At 38.5% G+C, this 22,460-nt stretch overlaps 2 protein-coding genes across 2 annotated transcripts; one reads left to right on the plus strand and one right to left on the minus strand.

Annotated features, from left to right (window-relative positions):
• The first annotated feature begins 811 nt into the window (after nt 1-811).
• On the plus strand, nt 812-15,002 carry stmn2b (stathmin 2b). The gene is made up of 5 exons (XM_087786303.1): nt 812-950; nt 10,976-11,074; nt 11,227-11,399; nt 12,892-13,083; nt 14,120-15,002. The coding sequence occupies exons 1-5, from the start codon at nt 932-934 to the stop codon at nt 14,177-14,179; spliced, it is 543 nt and encodes a 180-aa protein (XP_087642429.1). The 5' UTR covers nt 812-931; the 3' UTR covers nt 14,180-15,002.
• A 3,600-nt stretch (nt 15,003-18,602) lies between these two features.
• Nucleotides 18,603-21,817, minus strand: hey1 (hes-related family bHLH transcription factor with YRPW motif 1). The gene is made up of 5 exons (XM_087786302.1): nt 21,686-21,817; nt 21,523-21,601; nt 21,359-21,442; nt 21,189-21,270; nt 18,603-20,510 (listed from the first exon to the last, which is right to left on the minus strand). The coding sequence occupies exons 1-5, from the start codon at nt 21,769-21,771 to the stop codon at nt 19,897-19,899; spliced, it is 945 nt and encodes a 314-aa protein (XP_087642428.1). The 5' UTR covers nt 21,772-21,817; the 3' UTR covers nt 18,603-19,896.
• Between the last annotated feature and the right edge of the window lie 643 nt (nt 21,818-22,460).

Raw genomic sequence — 22,460 nt, forward strand, 5'->3', positions numbered from 1 at the left:
ATAATAACAATAATAATAAGGAAAGGTATAAGATGAGTCATGAACTGTATATTGTTATTGTTGTGGTGCATATATATAACATTTTATTGTTCAATTTTTCTGATTTGATTTAAATGAAATAGATTTTTTCCATTATAATAGTCTCTTGATCTGCCGCTGAAACTCTACAAATGAGACAAATTAAGATTTATCTTATCTTATCTTATCTAATGAACACTTGAATGATGTTAAAAAATAAAATCTTTATATAAAAAAAATCCGAAAGTAATCCGACCTGGGAGAAGTGCGCAGATGAGCTCAAAGATCATATAGAAAATAACAAATTTAGTTTCCATTTTTTATTACCTATTTTTATCATGACTTTAGTTATTTGACTAGGAATTCTGTCTTCCGCTTTTGTAGTATTTATAGCACCTAAAAAATAAAACAAAAAAAATAAAAAAGATATTTGCTGGAAAAGGTGCTTTTATATCAGATTATTTAAAAATACAATCCGATAAAATTATGATTTTAGCATATTAAGCTTGATTTTGACAACTTAATGTAAAGGTTTCGCTCTTTTATATTCGCTTGATGGCCCCTGTACAAAACGTGGCCCCTGAGAATTGACCCGCCACTGTTCTCACTCTTCTAAATTAAAGTATTAAATAATAAAAATGGCGAAATAACAACAAGATAATTCAATATTTGATCATTTCAGCTCCAAAACCAAACCTCAGATCCGATAAAAAAAAAAAAGAAGGTGTTTTATTTTGAAAGGAGGCTCCTCAAAAGCCACTTCCTGTCGACTCTCGCCGCTCATAAGGGACCAGCATCCTCCCCGGCAGCCTCCGTCTCTGCTGACTCAGTGCCTTACCAGCAGACCCTCCACCCTGCCCGGCAGCACCAGACGCTCTCCTCCGACCCGCCGCCCCGCAGCCCCGGAACAAAGATGGCCAACATCGCAGTCGGTGAGTTTTGAACGCAACATGCGGGGTCATTGAACGCAGCATTTACGGACCGGGGGGTGAGGTGTTGGGTGGTGTTGGGTGGGGGGGCATCGATGGCACAAAAGGATGCTGAGGGAGGAAAGGGAGCGGCCAAAACTCATCGCATCCTCTCAGTCAATTTGAATTTTTCCAGGTTAAATCAAAGATTTAATTCAAAATGAAGGTGAAAAAAATGATTATTTTCTCACAATGACGCGATGACGCATCTTTTTTTTTCAACCAGTTACACTTTTTTTTTATCAAATCATTCAAATCACATCTAGTGAGTTTATTCTCTTTTTTTATTCTTATTTCCATCGATATATATGTTGGGTTTTATTCCCCGTCGCGTGGATGTGTGTCGTGCGTGTGTGTGAGTCCATGATGCGGCTCGACCCCACCCTAGCGCGCGCGCCCCGCGAACGCACCGCCGGGGTCTCCACTCTTTGAGGGGGGGATGAAAAGAAAAAGTAGGTCACAGACAAGGATTTGTGTCTTTTTTTTTTCACTCGTCATGCTGCGGGAGGAAGATCGTGGAGAAAATAAATCCAGAAAAAGAAGAGATTGATTTACGAGCTTCAGTCAAACCTGCACCAGAATCGACGTCGTTTATGGAGAAGAAATATCTTTATTTTTAACTTGAGTCTATTCATTATTTAGAGGTTTTCAAGGAGGTATTTATGAGCATGAAGGGCCCATTTAATCTCACGTAAATCACAGGTTAAATGTGTGTGTGTGTGTGTGTGTGTGTGTGTGTTTTCCTTCTGCTTGACCGCTCATGATGGTCAGAGGGTCTGGTGGTCTGGCACACAGACACCAGTGACTGCGACTAAATATATATATTTTCTAGCATCGTTTGCTCCTCATCCTTCACTCTGAGCCGAGGCTAATAAAGGAGGGGCTGGGACTCGAGCCCAGAGCCAGTCAGCAGTTGTTGGGTTCGACGAGTTCATTCTTTCTTTTTTTTTACCTTTATTTACGAGGACAGAGAGAGATATTTATATTTCACATTGTCTGATCTTGTTCTGTAGGACCAGAAATATTCACTTTAATATTTATTTTTAAATAAGAAGGAATTCAGGTCATTGTTCGTGTTTTAAACTACAGCCACTCAACCTTTTCACCTACTTTTACTGAGATATTTACTCATTCAATGAATAGTTTTTAATACGGAATGAAATATTGATTTGTTTAAATAATCCCCTTTTTTCAAACACGTATGTAAAATATGTAATTATTCGTACATCAATATGAATAAATACATTTAAAGCGAAATAAAAAGAAATCTAGTTGAAAAAAAGAAGTAAAAATAACTTAAACTTTTTTTTTTTAGTTTGTAGCAAATTTCCAAATATTCCTACACAAATATCCACAAAAATACATCATATATAAACACTTAATAACACCTGCAAGTACATACTACATTATAATTATCATTTTCGATCAAGTTAATTTAAATATAACCATCATTATTTAGAGCATATTGATGTGATTGACAGCTCAAAATCAAAGTCTTGAATATGACTTAAGATAAGATAAGTAAAAAGATTATAAGGAAGGAAAATACACTTAGATATAGTTCATGTAAATCAGACTCAGAGCGTTCAGAGAGTTTGGACCTCGAACCAAAGGCTGCTGAGAAAAGTTGTTGGATTGAGTTTGACTTTTTATTTAATAACAAAAGTTAAGTTAAACAAATACTTAGATCCAAGACATCAATCAAACGGTATCTATGACAAAAGTTTGTATTCGTGGAAAAAGCCCCCGAGGAGCAGGAACGAGATAATAATAAGAGTTTAGGCTGCGAGTCGTGAATAAAATAAACAAGAATTAAGACGGTTCTTCGTCTGAAGATCCTTCTCTGAAGTCCAGTGCTTCTGGTCCGTTATCCTTCATCAGATTCCAACCTACGAAGACTCTGGTCTCCGGCGCTAAATGGATGCGGTTTACGTATTTTTTTGTAATGAATTTTTAGATGTTATCGTCGGGCTGTAACCATGGCGACGGACCATGAGTCACGGCAGAAGGTTGGGAGAGAGAGAGAGAGAGAGAACCGGCGGAGAGTAAAACGAGAAAGACGACAGATCATGAATCCGACTGGACGTTCGGTCGCCACGCCGACGACACACCCTGACCCCCCTGACCTCCCTGACCTTTACCAAACCCAGGTCAAATCCACTTCAACCCCAAAAAAACCCCAACCAAGAGCTTCTTCTTGCATCTCAAGCCCTTTGTTCTCCTGAAGGCTCGTCAATCACGGCGGCCCGTTCGGATCAATACCGGCACATTAACCGGGTTCGGATGACGGCGGCGGGTCGCTGACAGGAAGTGGTGACATCAGTCCGCGGTGGCGTTTTTACAGCTACAACGATGCTCTCATCGTCCCCGGGAATTCTTCATCCAGGTCAGGGGGGGGGGGGGGGTTAGTTGAGATCGGGATCGAAGGAGGAAGTGAGACGTCGACCCGGTCCGGTCCACTCGCTTTTTTTTACCCCGAAAACCACTTGTACGGAACCGTGTGATTCTGCCGACTCAGCGTTTGTGCTGACCTGGCAGGAATCCAACCGACATGTCGACGAGCGAACAAACATGGATGATATAATGATAGTAAAGTATTCGTGGCTTCAGAACCGAGTGATTCATGAATTCTGCTGAGTTGGCTTTTTTAAAACCCAACAATGGTGCATTGCAGTGGATCGGAGCCAAACGCTAAAGTCACAAACAGGAAACAGAATTATTACCTTTTATCATCAGTAAAGAAGGCGTAGAAAGTCTTTCGATTGGATGGAAAGGACATTAGAACCACAATTAATTAATGTTTCTATTTATTTTCACAGTTAACATGACTTGACGTTTCCTTCAGTGTCAGCGTTTGTGACTCACAGTGCAGAAGGTGCTAAAGATTAGGCGTCTTTTAATGGATATATATGACTTAAAATGTCATCAATATCTATATATACGACTTAAAATGTCATCAATATCTATATGACTTAAAATGTCATCAATATCTATATATATATGACTTAAAATGTCATCAATATCTATATATATATGACTTAAAATGTCATCAATATCTATATATACGACTTAAAATGTCATCAATATCTATATATATATATGACTTAAAATGTCATCAATATCTATATATATGACTTAAAATGTCATCAATATCTATATATATGACTTAAAAGGTCATCAATATCTATATATATGACTTAAAATGTCATCAATATCTATAGATATGACTTAAAATGTCATCAATATCTATATATATATGACTTAAAAGGTCATCAATATCTATATATATGACTTAAAATGTCATTAATATCTATATATATGACTTAAAATGTCATCAATATCTATATATATGACTTAAAATGTCATCAATATCTATATATAGATGACTTAAAATGTCATCAATATCTATATATATATGACTTAAAATGTCATCAATATCTATATATATGACTTAAAATGTCATCAATATCTATATATACAGTATATGACTTAAAATGTCATCAATATCTATATATATATGACTTAAAATGTCATCAATATCTATATATATATGACTTAAAATGTCATCAATATCTATATATACAGTAAATGACTTAAAATGTCATCAATATCTATATATATATGACTTAAAATGGACGACAATCGAAGATAATTGTTATTTTTCCTACTATGTGTTATTATCCCGACGACCTGAATTAATTTGTCTAAATGGGTGTTCGATTAAATCCACTTCCTGTCTAAGTCGGCTCCGACGAAAAACATCCTTTTTAGTGAGAATTTACGACTTTGACTTAATAAAAATAAGGCAAAAGCTCCGTCCTTCATTTCGACTCCTGGTCCCGGAGGTGCAATAGTCGCTGACAGCAGCACTAAATCTCCCTTGAATAAGTGTTTACTTATCTGCCAAACACCGTCGTAATGGAGGCGACGCTCTCAAGGACGCCGGGCGCCACCGGTCGGACGCGGAAATTGGCCTCGGATCCGAAAACCACGGCGGTGGTTTTTTCTTCCTCGGGAGCACTTAGATCACATCACCTGCTCCGCTGGTTCTCCACCTTTTTCGTCTGCGTTTCTATAAGTGGTCGGAAATGGTCGACGGCATCCTGACGTGCACAACGTTTAATGAGCGACAACACACACACACACACACACACACACACACACTCTTGTTAAATGGCACGCTCACTAATTACTAATTTAAGTGCACCTGAAGCGAATCCATTTCCTGAGGGCAGCTGCGAGGCCTGAAGGGATTTAACCTCAACACACTTGTGTTCGTCTCGTTTGAGTCTCGCTTCAATATTGTCTCCAAGACGCAGTAAGTTCCTCATCATGACTCTCATGTTTTACACGTATTACTTTGTAGAGTTGATCTGAAATCTGGGCGAACGAGAGGTTACGAGAGTCCATTACGACGTAACAATGGCTTCACTCCTGCAGCTGAAATGACTCTGTGGCTCAGATTTGTTGTTTGACAAACGTATTCAATCCATGAACAAATCAACGTTTTAATTTGAACATGTTTGTTCCTCGACGTGATTATATACCTTTTCTTCAAGGTCCAACTTTTTGGTCGCATTACAATTTTTTATTTGTAGTTTTTTGGCCCATTTGGATCAGAGGTGGAGAATTCTATTTCCAGTTGAACTGCTTTAAAACCAGATGATTGAAGGTCAGGAGGAAACAATAATAACACGATGAGAACAATAATAGAAACGACTTAAGCAACAACGAAACAAAGGAAACTAGTTCATTATTCTTCAGACTATAAAGCCTACTTACGGTTATTTCATTTTTGTAAAAATCAACAGTTGTAGGATCTGTTGTTCTCCGCGAGGCTCCAAAGTATTACTCCGCAATGCTCTGTAGTTTTACTCTAACATGCTCCATAGTATTACTCCACAATGCTCCGTAGTATTACTCCTCGATGCTCTGCAGTATTAATCCGCAATTCTCTGTAGTTTTACTCCAACATGCTCCGTAGTATTACTCCTCGATGCTCTGCAGTATTACTCCGCAATTCTCTTTAGTATAACTCTGCAATGCTTCGTAGTATTACTCCACGATGCTCCGTGGTATTAATCCACGGTGCTCCGTAGTATTACTCCACGATGCTCCGTGGTATTACTCTGCGATGTTCCATGGTATTACTCCACGGTGCTCCGTAGTATTACTCCGCGAGGCTTTGAAGTATTACTCCACAAGGCTCTTTAGTATTACTCCACTATGCTACGTAGTATAACTCTTTGACGCTCCGTAGTATTACTCCGTGATGCTCTGTAGTATAACTCTGCGATGCTCTGTAGTATTACTCTGTGAGTCTCTGTAGTGTTACTCCACTATGTTTCGTTTTTATTTACACACGAGACTCCGTATAAGTACTCATCAAGGCTCAGAGTATTACTCTACAAGGCTCAGAGTATTACTCTACAAGCCTCAGAGTATTACTCCTAGAGGCTCCAAAGTATCACTTAACTAATCTTAGTAGTATCACTCCGCAACGTTTGTTGTATTATTTGTGAGGCTTCCTAGTATTACTCAACCAAGCTTAGTAGTATTACTACACACTCTGTTGTATTACTCTGTAAGGCTTCGTAGTATTATAGCCCGATGCTCTTTTTTTATTACACACAGTACTCTGTATTAGTAATGGTCGGAGCTGAGATTACTACTATGTAAAGCTCAGAGTGTTGAGGCTCTGAAGAGTTTAATCAGAAAAGTATGAAAATAATTTGCAGAATCTTATACGCCCAGAAAAAAAATGAGCTGCTTGGCAGAGGTCTAGGCTCTCGGAGTGCTTCTCTGGTTACTTGCTGCGTCGTCTTCGACGTCCTCACGACAACCTTGGACGTCCCTCGGTCCCGGGGCTCGGCAGCGACTCTTCGTCTTCCTCGTCTAATCCCGGCTCGTGCTCCCGCGGGAGCTCGGCTCACGAGCTCGGCTCACAAGCCCGGCGGAGGAAGAAAGCGTCGGCGAGTTGATCACATTAAGGCGGCGTCGGCTCGTCTGCGTCGCACGAGGCTGAGGATAAGACAGAAAGAAGATTTGGATTCATAATCGTTCCTTTACGCCCCGAGAAGCTGCTTCACCGTCGATCTCATCCCCGGGTTTCTGGGCCCGGAGTGAAGAGACTCTACGGCCTGACGGATGGATCTCGACGGTTTTAAATCAGCGTAACGTTCACACTTCACTGCAGCAGAGGTTGTTTTTGCAGCGCTGCAGAATTCTCTCCTTGTGGCGTCTCTAGAGTCACAAACCAAGTTAGCAACTAGAGAGAGAGAAGGTCAGACTTCTATCCTTCCTGCTGAGAGAACCTTCCTCCTGGTGCAGCCGCAGACTAGCTTCGCTTTGGTTCCGTTCCAGGTGTTTTCAAGAGAATTTTGACTCAAAAGACGTTTCTCAAAAGAGTCCAGAGAGTCATGATGTCATTCATTCGTTTTCTTTAACGCTCCTCTTTACCTTATGGGGGAGGTTGGGGGGGGGGGGTCTATCCCAGTTTCTTCAGGCGAGAGGCAGGGGACACCCTGGACAGGACGCCAGTCTGTCTCAGGACACACAAAGACAGACAACCATTCACACACACACTCATAACTTATGGGCAATTTCCCCAAGTTCCTAATCAACCTCTGTATGTTTTTGGACTGTGGGAGGAAACCGGAGTGCCCGGAGTAAACCCTCACAACATACAAGTTGGCTCCCTCCCGACCGGGAAGCGAACCAGCAACCTTCTTGCCGTCACGCTCAACAGCTGATTGGACCAGCCACAAGTTATAACCAATGGGCTGCTTTCTTTGTTATAAGCTCCGCCCTTTGAGTGGCGCAATGAAAGATTTGATTGGATCAGCCGTGTGTCGATCAAAACAGCTGATTTGACAGGATTCAATTCCTGAAGAGATGGAAGGATGTGTTGGTGTCAGTTATGAATTATAGGAGATTTAATGTAAGTTGTTTTATTTTTAAATTCATCAGACGCACTTTACTTTTAGCACTCGTTTCTTTGAACAACTATACTTGATATCGTAGTCGCGAAATGACGCAGACGAAATAGAAAATATTTATTTTGTATCAAACTTATGGAAAAACAGCAACCAACCATTGACACTTTTTTTTTTACGCTGCAGTTTTAAACACAATCACATGATTTGGTTCAATCATGTGATTGTTTTAAGTGAGAATAACATTCAATAATATCCTCGAAACAATAACGAGAGTCGAGAATGTTTGATATAATTTGGAAAAGTCTAAATCCTGCAAAATGATTTTTCGTTCCAATGGTTTTGTGTTAAAATTACAAAACTTCTCAATCTATTTATCTACGACAAACTTAATCACACGAAGTGCAAAAACATGTTGCCAATAGATAGACTTATAAATAAATATTACTTACTTACTTACTTACTAATACTTATGCTCTGTAGTATTACCCCTGGATGATTCGTAGTATTAGTCTGCGAGGCTCTGAAGTATTACTCCACTATGCTCCGTAGTATAACTCTTTCATCCTCCGTAGTATTACTCCGTGATGCTCTGTAGTATTACTCGGCGATGCTCCAAAGTATTATTCCATGAGGCTCAGAGTATTATTCCACAAGCTCAGAGTATTACTCCTCGAGGCTCCGTAGTATTACTTAACTAATCGTAGTAGTATCACTTCACAATGTTTGTTGAATTATTCCTGAGTCTTCCTAGTATTACTCAACCAAGCTTAGTAGTGTAACTCCACAAGGCTTCGTTGTATTATTCTGCAAGGCTTCATAGTATTACACACAGTACTCTCTATTAGTAATGGACGGAGCTGATATTACTACTAGTTTTATTAATCCCTTTAGGGAAATTAGGTTTCCAGTTCACAGCAGACGATAGTTTCATAAAAACAAGAATAAAGGGCAAATAAAGAACAAAGTGCAAATCTAAAGAACATACCTCAAAAGAAAAAATATGCGTCATGATCTGGTCAAACGACAAACTTTATTGTTGAGCTTGTGCATCTGTTTTAATGCTGTGAAATGACCAGTTTAAAGCCATGCTTTTATTTTGTTAATGGCTTCGTTCCTGACTCACCACCTGGATCACAACACGACTCGCGGGCGAAGCTATTCTCAGCTTCCGACCGAGCGACCGAGCGACTGAACGACTGAACGACTGAACGACCTCGGCCAACTCTCGCCGTCTGTCGAGCACTGAGTTCTTCTTTGAGCAAACACAAGAGAATATCTGAACCAGTCGGGTTTCAGAATCAGAATCAGAATCCCTTTATTGTCCCGCGAGGGGAAATTCGTTTTAACAACAGCAAGAGCAATACACCAGAAAAAATAAAACACCCAGAAATAAAATATTAAAAAGAAAAGAAAAAATCTAAATAGAATAGAAAATAAATCTGCACTATATTATATACACAATCATATTTACAAAAATAACAAGAAAGGTGCAGTTAAATAGTTATCTTGGTGTGTTCTTGTTGTGGAGTCTGATGGCAGCAGGGAGGAAGGAGGTACCTCTCCCTCACACACCTGGGATGGAGCATCCTATCACTGATGGAGCTCCTCAATGCTGAACTCTTCCAGGAAAGATGTTAAAATAAAATACGTTTTTTTGTGTTTAGATGTTTGTACCGACAGTTGTGTTTGAAGTGTTTTTATATTTATATGACTCAGAAATTGCTTTGTGACAAGAAGAACTTTTATCATAACTTAATTTTTCATTAAACAAAAATCTACAAAGTAGTGACAATTTTTCAAAATATATTTCTACTTACCATATGAGGTTCCATTGCCTCCCAACAAACCCCCTCAAAAGCGATCGACGGCTGCGATCGGTCGGCTGGGCGGCAAAGCATCACGGAAGCCGTTCAGGTTAAGCAGCTCCCGTAATGCTTTGCTGCCCAGCCGACCGATCGCAGCCGCCGGTCGCTTTTGACACGGCGACTTAGAAGTAGAATCTGAATACGGGTTTATAGCGACCAATCAGACGTCACTAGATATAGTAGAAAAGCATCATGGGAGTTCACTGGTTTGTTGGCACCTTGACTAAGGCGCGTGTGGTACTTGATGCCTCCTACTTGAAGTTTATCTTGTGTTTGAATAAATCACATGCTTGTAACAGAGTGAATGAAGGCAATATCTTTGCTGGTACTACTATGTTTATGTAGTACCACGTGTACAAAAACTATCTGCGAAAACAGCGACATCATTACGGTGGTTAGCGCGGACGCCTCATGGCAAGAAGGTCCTGATTCGCTTCCAGACCAAGCAACTCGTGACCTTCCTGTGTGTAGTTAGTATGTTCTCCCCCGTGTCGCGTGGGTTTACTCCGGACACTCCGGTTTCCTCCCAGAGTCCAAAAACACACAGAGGTTGATTGAGAACTTGGGAAGAAATTGCCCATTAGTATGAGTGTGTGTTTGAATGGTTGTCTGTCTTTGTGTGTCCTGGGACAGACTGGCGTCCTGTCCAGGGTGTCCCCTGCCTCTCGCCCTATGAAACTGGGACAGACTCCCTGCGATAGAAAATGAATGAACGGTTTAATAACAGTTCATCACGCGCCTCATTATATCCTGAGCCCGACTTAATGAGCGCCGACGAGGTTAAGCAGCTCCCGTAATGCTTTGCCGCCCAGCCGACCAATCGCCGATCGCTTTTGAAACGGCGACATAGAAGTAGAATTTAAATCAGACGTCACTAGATATAGCAGTGTGTAGAAAAGCATCATGGGAGTTCAGAACCCCCCGTAAGGCGTCACACCGTGTGATTAATAATCAGGCTGAATCTAATGATGAAGATCCTGCAGGAGCTCCAACAAGGTTCAGAGAAACAACAAAAAAAAACCGAGGGTCGTTTCTGCTTAACTTAGAGAAGGTTTGAATATGTATGTTCGGGTTATTTTCGTCTCCGCCTCCCTCTGGACCTCCTGCGGTGAGAAGAACCTCCGGGAGCCTCTGCCGAGTGAAGCTCTACGCAGACGACTCACTCGTGTACCTTTGTGTTCCTCAGCGTACAAGGAGAAGATGAAGGAGATCTCGGTTCTCTCGCTCATCTGCTCCTGTCTCTACCCGCAAAGCCGCAAGAACGTGTCCATGGGCGACTTCGAGGGTAAGTTCACGGGACGGGGGTCTCCTCGGGGGTCTCCTCGGGGGTCTCCTCGAGGGTCTCCTCGGGGGTCTCCTCTGGGGTCTCCTCGGGGGTCTCCTCGGGGGTCTCCTCTGGGGTCTCCTCGGACCCTGACCTGTGCCGTGCGTCCTCAGACCTGGACATCAAGCCCATCAACAAGCGGGCGTCGGGCCAGGCGTTCGAGGTGATCCTGAAGACGCCGTCCCCCGTGTCCGACGCCGCCCACTGCGTCAGCAGCCCCCCGAAGAGGGACCTGTCCCTGGACGACATCCAGAAGAAGCTGGAGGCCGCTGAGGACCGGAGGAGGGTAAGAAGGAGACCATCAGGTCTACTCTGGTGGAACATCTCCGGATCAATAGCCGTCATCGATCCGGTCGTCAATACTGTCGGTCGAGCAGATGCTGATCAATCGATCAATGAACCCAAACCCTGACAGTGACTTCCTGTTCAGACGAGCGTCGAGAACTTAATGTTGTCTTCGAGGGAATCGAGGCCAGAAGATGATGATGATGAGATTCAAATGTTGAACAAGTTTTAAAATATTAAAATGTAGATTTACATGAAATTATAGTTGAAAATTGTTTGATTATAGTTGAAAATTGTTTGATTATAGTTGAAAATTGTTTGATTACAGTTGAAAATTGTTTGATTATAGTTGAAAATTGTTTGATTATAGTTGGAAATTGTTTGATTATAGTTGAAAATTGTTTGATTATAGTTGAAAATTGTTTGATTACAGTTGAAAATTGTTTGATTATAGTTGAAAATTGTTTGATTATAGTTGAAAATTGTTTGATTACAGTTGAAAATTGTTTGATTATAGTTGAAAATTGTTTGATTCTAGTTGAAAATTGTTTGATTACAGTTGAAAATTGTTTGATTATAGTTGAAAATTGTTTGATTATAAGTGAAAATTGTTTGATTCTAGTTTAAAATTGTTTGATTATAGTTGAAAATTGTTTGATTATAGTTGAAAATTGTTTGATTCTAGTTGAAAATTGTTTGATTATTGTTGAAAATTGTTTGATTATAGTTGAAAATTGTTTGATTCTAGTTGAAAATTGTTTGATTACAGTTGACAATTGTTTGATTTTAGTTGAAAATTGTTTGATTATAGTTGAAAATTGTTTGATTATAGTTGAAAATTGTTTGATTACAGTTGAAAATTGTTTGATTATAGTTGAAAATTGTTTGATTACAGTTGAAAATTGTTGGATTACAGTTGAAAATTGTTTGATTACAGTTGAAAATTGTTTGATTATAGTTGAAAATTGTTTGATTAAAGTTGAAAATTGTTTGATTATAGTTGAAAATTGTTTGATTATAGTTGAAAATTGTTTGATTAAAGTTGAAAATTGTTTGATTATAGTTGAAAATTGTTTGATTATAGTTGAAAATTGTTTGATTATAGTTGAAAATTGTTTGATTAAAGTTGAAAATTGTTTGATTATAGTTGAAAATTGTTTGATTATAGTTGAAAATTGTTTGATTATAGTTGAAAATTGTTTGATTTTAGTTGAAAATTGTTTGATTATAGTTGAAAATTGTTTGATTAAAGTTGAAAATTGTTTGATTATAGTTGAAAATTGTTTGATTATAGTTGAAAATTGTTTGATTATAGTTGAAAATTGTTTGATTATATTTGAAAATTGTTTGATAAAAGTAAAAAAAAATTGTTTGATTATATTTGAAAATTGTTTGATAAAAGTAAAAAAAGATAGTTTGATTAAAGTTTTAAAAAATGTTTTGATTACACTTAAAAAATAAAGTTGAAGTTCTCAGTGATTCTCTCTCTTCAGTCCCAGGAGGCTCAGGTCCTCAGAGCTCTGGCTGAGAAGCGAGAGCACGAGCGAGATGTTCTGATGAAGGCGATGGAGGAAAACAGCAACTTCAGTCGTTTGGCTGAAGAGAAGCTGCTGCTGAAGATGGAGCAGAGCGAGGAGAACCGTCTGACCTACCTGGCTGCTCTCATGGAGCGACTACAGGAGAAGGTGAGGAACACGCGTGTCTGATTAACATGTTTTCAACGTGTTTTGTTTAAATGATCTATTTTGAAGCATTTAAATGGGTTTTAAATTCATAATAAGTGTAAAATAAAGGAAAGTCTGGGCCTGAAGCTGCTGCGCGACGTTCAACGCTTTGGATTTCAACAGTTATTTTTTAATTTGAATATTGAATGATTAAACTACAAAAAACTAAACTATATATTTTTCAAAAATAATTGATTTTTAATGTTAATTTGATTAATTTTCTTATTCTTCAGAAATTCATTTCTATAAATTCTACATGTTTTATTCATAGCCAAAAAAATTTTTTTTATTAAAATAAAATTGATTTCTTATTAAAAAATGTTTTATTATAGTTGAAAATTGTTTGATTATAGTTGAAAATTGTTTGATTCTAGTTGAAAATTGTTTGATTATAAAATTGTTTGATTCTAGTTGAAAATTGTTTGATTATAGTTGAAAATTGTTTGATTATAGTTGAAAATTGTTTGATTCTAGTTGAAAATTGTTTGATTATAAAATTGTTTGATTATAGTTGAAAATTGTTTGATTATAGTTGAAAATTGTTTGATTATAAAATTGTTTGATTTTAGTTGAAAGTTGTTTGATTATAGTTAAAAATTGTTTGATTCTAGTTGAAAATTGTTTGATTATAAAATTGTTTGATTATAGTTGAAAATTGTTTGATTATAGTTGAAAATTGTTTGATTATAGTTGAAAATTGTTGGATTATAGTTGAAAATTGTTTGATTTTAGTTGAAAATTGTTGGATTATAGTTGAAAATTGTTTGATTTTAGTTGAAAATTGTTTGATTATAGTTGAAAATTGTTTGATTTTAGTTGAAAATTGTTTGAAATATTGAAATGATTGAGTAAAATTATTGATTACATAAATAAATGAAAGATTTGAGCTAAATCCCTTCAGGAAAAACTTACTGATGAAACAAAAATGATTTAAAATAAAAAAAACTTCACATAAAAACACACTTGACGTGTAAACGTGTTTTTCCGTGTGTTTCAGGAAAAACACGCTCAGGAGGTTCGCAAAAACAAGCAGTTGAGAGAAGAGATCCTGGCATGAGAGACCCCCGTCATCAGTCCCACCTCTGAGCATTCACCCCCCACCCCGACCCCCGACCCCTGACCCCCCCCACGTCTCCTAGGTAGTCCCCGTGTCTTCCACCCTGGAGCCGCCGCACCAGGCGAGAAGACGACCCCCCGACCCCCTGACCCCTGACCCCCCCTCACGTCTTTCAAAACAAAATTTTCATTTGAAGCAAAAGGAAAATTTTCGACAAGTGGGTTTTTTGTAAATACTTATTTTTTTGTTACAAACAGCAGCGAAAGTATTGATTGTGCCATTTTTGATATATGTGTTGCTCCTCCTCGGCGTGAAGCGTTTCCCCGGTTTTCGGCGTCTTTTTTGCGTTTTTTCTCTCGTGCTCGTTGGATGTTCGTCGTAGTTCAGACGTAGATTGTACGGCGGGAGGACGCGCTAGCATTTATCAAGCCCCGCCCCCTTCCTCCCTCCATCCCCCCCCCCGCCCTCCGTGTCGTACGTGCACTCGCTGATCTTCTTAAACTCAACGTCCGCTGTAGAGGTCAAAGGTCACGCCTGACCCATAGCATAACGGTCGGACACTTCACTTCCTTCTGCTTCATGACCCCCCGGTGACCTCTCCGTAACTAAAGCCAAGAACACGTCGTAAGGGTTTTGACGGGCGTTTTTTCCGAACGACGCTCCTGAAGGCGTCGCCGCGGTGAAGGTCGAAGGTCACGGACCAGGAGTCGTCGTTAGAGACGAACACGACGTCGTCACTCTCTCTCTCCTCCTTCCATCCGTGCCCCCCCACATATATCCTCGTGAGCAAGCAGTGGTTAATAAAGATTTGGGGTTCAGTGAATCTCTGTGTCGTCTTTCAAACATCTATATATATATATATATATATATATAGTATTATATCATATATCGATCAGAAGTGTATGGAAGTATTTTAGTGTCGAAAGTATTGGTTGAATAACAACGTTTTAGACAGAGTTTGACATTCATACTTCAATATTTCATGAATAAATGTGCTTAATTCAAAATGAATTTTATATATATATACTGTACACATATACACTGGATTTATATATATATATCATGAGTGATCAGAAGTGTATGGAAGTATTTTAGTGTCTAAAGTATTGGTTGAATAACAACGTTTTAGACAGAGTTTGATATTCTTACTTCAATCATTCAGGAATAAATATGCTTAAATAAAAATTAATTTAATATATATATCTATATATCTATATATAGATATATATATATACGGTATACATATACACTAGATATATTATGAGTAATCAGAAGTGTATGAAAGTATTTTAGTGTCGAAAGTATTGCTTGAATAACAACGTTTTAGACAGAGGTTCATATTCTTACTTCAATATTTCATGAATAAATGTGCTTAATTCAAAATGAATTGTATCTATATACGTATATATATACTGTATACATATAGACTGGATATATATATATATATCATGAGTGATCAGAAGTGTATGGAAGTATTTTAGTGTCTAAAGTATTGCTTGAATAACAACGTTTTAGATGCAGAGTTTGATATTCTTACTTCAATAATTCATGAATAAATGTTCTAAATTCAAAATGTATTTTATATTTATATAAATATAATGTATACATATACACTGGGTATATCATATATCATGAGTAATCAGAAGTGTATGGAAGTATATTAGTTTCTAAATTATTGGTTGAATAAGAAGATTTTTGACAGGGTTTGATATTCTTACTTCAATAATTCATGAATGAATATACTTTATTCAAAATGAATTTAATACATATATACTGTTTACAAATACACTGGATATTTATATCATGAGTGATCAGAAATGTATGGAAGTAAAGTAATGACAAAATTATCGAGTGGTTGAAAAACTAAATTTTAGACAGAGTTGGATATTTTTATTTCAGTAATTTATAAATAAATGTTCTAAATTCAAAATGTATTTAATATATAAATATACTGTATACATATACACTGGATATACTGTATATATATCTCATGAGTAATCATAAGTGTATGGAAGTATATTAGTGTCGAAATAACAGAGTGGTTGAATAAAAAAAATAATTATGAATTCAAAATTATTTATTTTTAAACATAGATTTTGATATAAAAATGTCAACCGTTAATGAAACAAGTTCTTTATTGAAACGTTGAATGATTTAATTAAATTAATAACATGTTTTCTAAATGAATAATTGAACGTTTACACACAGAGTTTGACGTTCTTAATTTAATAATTCCAAAATAAATGTTCCAAATTCAAAATGAATTAAATATATATATACAACATATAACAAATAATATTACATTCAGTTTTTAAATGTAATATTCAAAACATGTTTTCAATGATAGTAATTAGAATATTAAACCATATGTGTAAAATAATTAATTTTTTTAATATTTGATTTAGATTTTTTTATTCAATTATTAAAAAAACAACATTTTATGAAATAAATGATTCGCTTTAAAAGATAATTATATCTTTAACAATTCAATGAAAAATTTAAAAGATTTTAAACGTTAATATGTCGAAAACTGATTTACTTCCATATAAGGATCAAACTCCAGTTTTATTGATTATTGAAAAGGTTTCTCACACGCAGAGATCTGACACACAACTCAAGAGTATCCTGGTTAAAACAGTACTACAATACTACTTTACTTCACGACAAAAGGTACTTTGGAAAATCCCGGTGAGTTAGAATCAGAATAATTAGAAAAACAAAGGATTGATGTTTAAAGAGACAAAACATCAACGATGTACAAACAGATCACAGAAGGGGAATTAGACGGAAGTTGAAAAAAACACTCGGGAAGAAAACACTCAAAATAAAACAGTAAATAAAAAAGAAAAAAACGAAATAGTTGATCAGGGATGACTTTATTCAGAAAGTGTTTCCTAAACTGACCTGAAAGACAAACAAATACGGTTTAAAATAAATGAATTACCACCAAGTATTGCATGTAACCTGACATCTAAATAGTTTAACTGTTTTATTTTTGCTTTATTTATCTTTTTTTATATTGTGTTTAATGTTGCACACGGTATTAAATAAATTCCATATTTGGTGGTTTTCGCTCTAATAATAGCAATAAAAATATGTTTAATATATATTTATTTAGAAAATGTGTTCGTAAATTAGAAAATTAAAATTGTTGTGTAAAAAGACATTCATTCATTATGAAAATATTCGATTATTTGTAGTATATATTAAAAAGAGAAACATTTTTATTTTATTCGGTTATTCAATAGTAAACTTTTTAATACATAAATAATTAATAATAATGATAATACATTTGATTTAAAGGCGCCTTATTCAATCAAATTATAATAAAATAATTTGCATCTGGATCTACTGAATTAAATTGCTCAAAAAAGAATCCATAATTGACAAAAAAACACATATAAAAAATACCCTATTATAGAACAAATATTATTATAGTATTTTATATACTTTGTCATATCCGGAAAAAAAAACACATTCAAAGTTTGTTCAAAGTTTCAAATTTGCTGCTAAAGTAACTTGCGGAGCCAATAAATAAATAAATTGATCCAGAAAACATCACACGTTTGTGTCTGACTTACTATAATAAAAGCCATCGTTTACTATCCAGTACTAGTACTACACATTTGAGTAGTTATTGTCTTGCTGCCAATCGTTGTTGAATAATTCATAATATTTGATTATTATTTTGTAGTTTTTTTGTTATTTTATTTATTTATTTATTATCGTTCATACATGTACAGTATGTTCTTCTTAATATACGTTTGTACTTTTGAAACAGAAAAATGTTCCTAATGTGGGAAAAACAAAGAAAAATCAATCAATATTTGCACTGGATTTTGTTGCGATGCTAAATTTATCCACTAGATGGCGCGCTATACTTAGCCAAATCATGCCAGTGGCTCTCAATGATGTAGTTCCACTAAAAACCGAGTGAGTGCGCTATAGATCCATCCTGCATCAATCTGTAGATCATCTGCGATGGATTATTATTTAATTTAAGGGAATATTTTTCCTTATTTTATCACATTTTTAATCTAAACTATCAGAAGAACTTCCGCTCGTGAGGTTCTCACAGTGTTGCGGGTCCAGCCGGGTCCTGCTTTCCAGGATATCCCCTCCTTGTTAATGGTTTCCTGAGCACGCACACACACACGCACACACACACACACACACACGCACACACGCACACACACACACACACACACACACACACACACACACACACACACACACACACGCACACACACACACACACACACACACACTCCTGACAGGTCCACACACGTTTCTTCTGAGAAGTTTGTTACAAACTCTCGACCAGGATGAAGTTTAGAAAACGTGTCGTTAAAACATGTTTTAAAAAACAAATAATAACAATGTTTACGACAATAACTGCTGCTTGTTTATATTTGACCTCGAATACAACAAATACTTACTCGCGTCGAACGGAATCCGAGTCGGAATCTCAACCACAGACCAAAATCTGATTTAGTTCGACATTTATTATCCTTTATTATCGCAGTGGCGTCAAATACACACGTGTTTCGAATGTAAAACTTTATTTAAAAAAAGGACTTTAACAAGATTTAAATAAATGGATCAAGAAACGCCTGATATCGACTAAGATTGAATTTTAAATAATAAAGTAGAAAAAACCCACAACCATTGCATTGATTTCTTATATAATGTTTTTAATTGTAATGCTTTTAAATTGAAAAGTTTTATTTTAATAAAAAATGTGAAAATAAAACGATAATAAATCAACTGACTAATAAAAATAACCTTCGGTGAAGCCGCGAACCTTCTTTGACTATTAAGTAAAAACTTTAATCGTCAGTTTTATAGTCAGTTTCTGAGTTAAAAACCTGTACAACAGTCTTTTATTTTGAAAAATGGATTTGTCGCCCTTCGATCACAACTCATTTCCTGCTTGACGACGACGTGCCGCAGATACGGTTTCAATAAAAATGGCGTTTTTTTTTTTACGCGTCGTGACAGAAGGTATTTCAGCGACTTTTTTAAGCAACAATCGAGGTTCTGGTCCCGAGTTCTGGTCCAAGTCGTGAAGTCTGACGTGTAGAAACGATGAAGTTGAGATGATTTTACTTTGATTGACACGAACGCATAGAAAGTTGTGAGCAGGTTTTAAAAAAAAAAAAAACACTCAACAGGTAACCACGACGACGACTAGTTTCTCCAGAACAGACTCCAGACCAGGTTCGGGTTTGAAACCTCATCATAAACTGTGTTTATTCATCAGAAGAAGACGCGACACAGTCGCTGTGAACTTTTGAAAACTTCCTTTCAAAACGTCACGAAATGTCCGAGAACCGAACTCAACCGAAAACTTCTAACTTCTCTGGAGTCTCCGCTCTGGAGCCCTGGGGGCCCCGAGTGTATCCACACAAAGATGGGGGGGCCCCGGGGTGAGGACGGGGGGGACGGACGTTCTTCTTCTACGACGACTGCTTGAGCATCTGGAAAAAAAAGCCGTTCCCCGACTTTATGAAGGGGGCGCGAGATCAATCGAGGTTATAAATCTGGGTGTTTGTTCGGGGGGTCGGGGGTCGACGACCCCGGCCTTTTTTTTTTTTATTCATCTGTACAAAACATGTCGGAGGATCAGAGGCTCGAACACGTCCAACGTCAACAACATAGAAAAATAGTCTCTCGGTCGGCGTTACAAAAGTTCCATAAAGTCCGGCTCACTTCAGTCAGAAAGCCCCGATCTCCATCCCCCAGGGTCTGTAGGGTTTGCCCACGCCGGGCGGCGGCGCCACTGGGGAGCCCATGGCGGCGCCGGGCGAGAGGAGGGGGAAGGCGCTGAAGGGGAAGGGGAACGCCGAGAGGGAGGAGAGGAGGGGAGGGGAGATCTTGGACGTGGCCGAGACCAGGGCGGGGTGCAGGGCCCCGGAGGGGGGGGCGCGGGTCTGATCCGAGTGAGGGGTGACCCGGCCGCTCGCCCTGGGGGCCAGGGCGTCCGGGGCGGACGGCGGCGTGGAGGACGACCCGGACGACAGCGGGGTGTGGGGGCTGCTGGAGGCGCTCCGGGGTAAAGGGGCGAGCGGGGGCGCCGGCTGCAGGAGGAGGGGGTGCGTCAGGTGGGCGGGCGGGGAGCCGAAGGCGGACCCCCAGGCCAGGTGGCCCAGGCCGGAGTGCGCCTCCCGCTGGCTGGCGTGGCCGTTGAGGTGGGAGACCAGGCGGAGGCGGAGCGGGTCGGCGCCGTCCAGGCCCTCCATGAGGCTCAGGTACCGCGCCGTCTCCGCCAGACACTCCCTGAAGCCCAGACCCCGGTAGTCCATGGCGAGGGCGTGAGCGTCGAAGTAGCCTGAGGAGCCCAAGGTCAGGGGGTTAAACGTCGGTCGAAGGGGTCACACGGTCACGTTTGAACAGCGGAGACACGCACCCCTACTTACGGTGCCGACTAAAAACATTGAACTCCCATGATGCCTTTCTCTACACTGTTTATTTAGCGAGACACAACACCGTATTTAAATTCTACTTCTACGTCCAAAGGGGTCTGCGATTGGTCGGCTGGGCGGCAAAGCGCCGCCGTTCATGGTTCCTGAGAGGCTTGACGCCTCGTGTCGATGTTGAGTTAGAAAGTTTTTTACAAATACTGTTGATTTAAAGAAGCAAAAAATCTAATTTTCAGTGTTTTTTTGCCGATTTTGTTAAATTCATTTTTTTTTGTTTTTAAATATCATAACCGTGCAATAATCCAGGAACCAGTGTTTCGCTTTAATTTGTGCAACTTTTTAAGTAGAATTGACGTTTTTTAAAGTTGCTTTTACTGCATTTAAGTCATTTTTTTTCAAAAAGAACATGAAATTAACCAAAACAAGATTTTTAATTAATAGGATTTTTGTTAAAACTTAATTTAAGTTTCCGACACGTTTTGAAATCGTCTCGCACTCAAATCTAACTTTAAAACATCGACCCTTTAACTCAATAAACAGTGTTTTTTTTTTAACCCGAACCCCTAAATCTGGAGGGTTCTTCTGACCTTTGCCTCCAGCAGCGTGAAGCATCTTCAGATGATCCACCGTCATCTGCAGGATCTCCGCCTTCTCCAGTTTGGCTGATCCCTGACGCAAAAAACACACAAAAAACTGCACTTTTAGTGACGAACTTTTACTATTATTTTACTGAACTAAAAGTTAAAAACAATCTCACCTGCTTCTCGTAGGCGCTCGGCACGAGCCTGCGCAGTTCACTGAGGCTGTTGTTGATTCTGTCTCTGCGTCTTTTCTCGATGATCTGAAGAAACAAAGGTTTTTAGTGTTTGTTTTATTATTTTTTAAAAGGGGGAGACGTGACGTCATCGGTGCTGGACTCACCCCTCTGCGTCTCTTCCTCGCCTGCACTTGGGTGGTGCTGGTGGATGGAGACATGGAGCCCAGAGGAGAACCCAGAGTCCTGAACAAAATTTAAAAAAAAACAAAAAATTTCAACTAAAAATTCTTGGCGTCAAAAGAGTTGTTTTTTGTTGCCAATTTTTACCCATTTTCATCCGCGCTCTCCTTCTCCACCTCCACCTGCTCGTCCAGTTCGCTGTCCGACGAGCTGAAGTCGTGATTCCTCTTCATCGCTGCGCCGGTTGAAGGTTCGAGTCCCGGATCCTGACGCGGTCTGAGGTTCAGGTCTTTCCCACGGTGTCCTTTCAGCAGGAGGGGCGGGGCGGGGCGACAGGGGCGGGGCCACGCCGCCCCACCAGCCAATCACGCGGCGGAGCGAACTTTGACGGACGTCGCAGGGGTTTGACGTCTCACTCTGGAGCGTTTTCAGTGAAACACACTTTCAACGCTCAGCGTGTCGTCGTTAATAAAGTCAATGATGACAATAAAAAACAATATTCGTTGTGGACGAGATAATAAGCTGCATTTGGCAAAATAATAAATGAATAAATAACATATATTTTCTTATGAGCTTATAAATACGTGTTTAACGACTTGTCAGCTTTGGTTTATGTATTTATTCAACTGCCTTTGAATTTAAATATTTCTCGTTTTAATTTTTGAATCGATTTTAAGGAATTAAATTTAAAAAATGTTACAATTACTGATTTCGAAAATGACTTTTTCATTTTCATTGTTATTTTTCATATTTTCATTGAGCAGAACCTCGTCACCTTTACCAGTCATGTGGTCTGTAAATACTACAACACCAGAGTCAAGTACTGGACAATACTACACATATATACTTGTTACTACACTATCACAACACCAGAGTCAAGTACTGGACAATACTACAAATATATACTTGTTACTACACTATC

This window comes from Callionymus lyra, chromosome 3, assembly GCF_982586985.1.
Source record: "Callionymus lyra chromosome 3, fCalLyr1.hap1.1, whole genome shotgun sequence".
In the NCBI taxonomy this organism is placed as follows: Eukaryota; Metazoa; Chordata; class Actinopteri; order Syngnathiformes; family Callionymidae; genus Callionymus; species Callionymus lyra.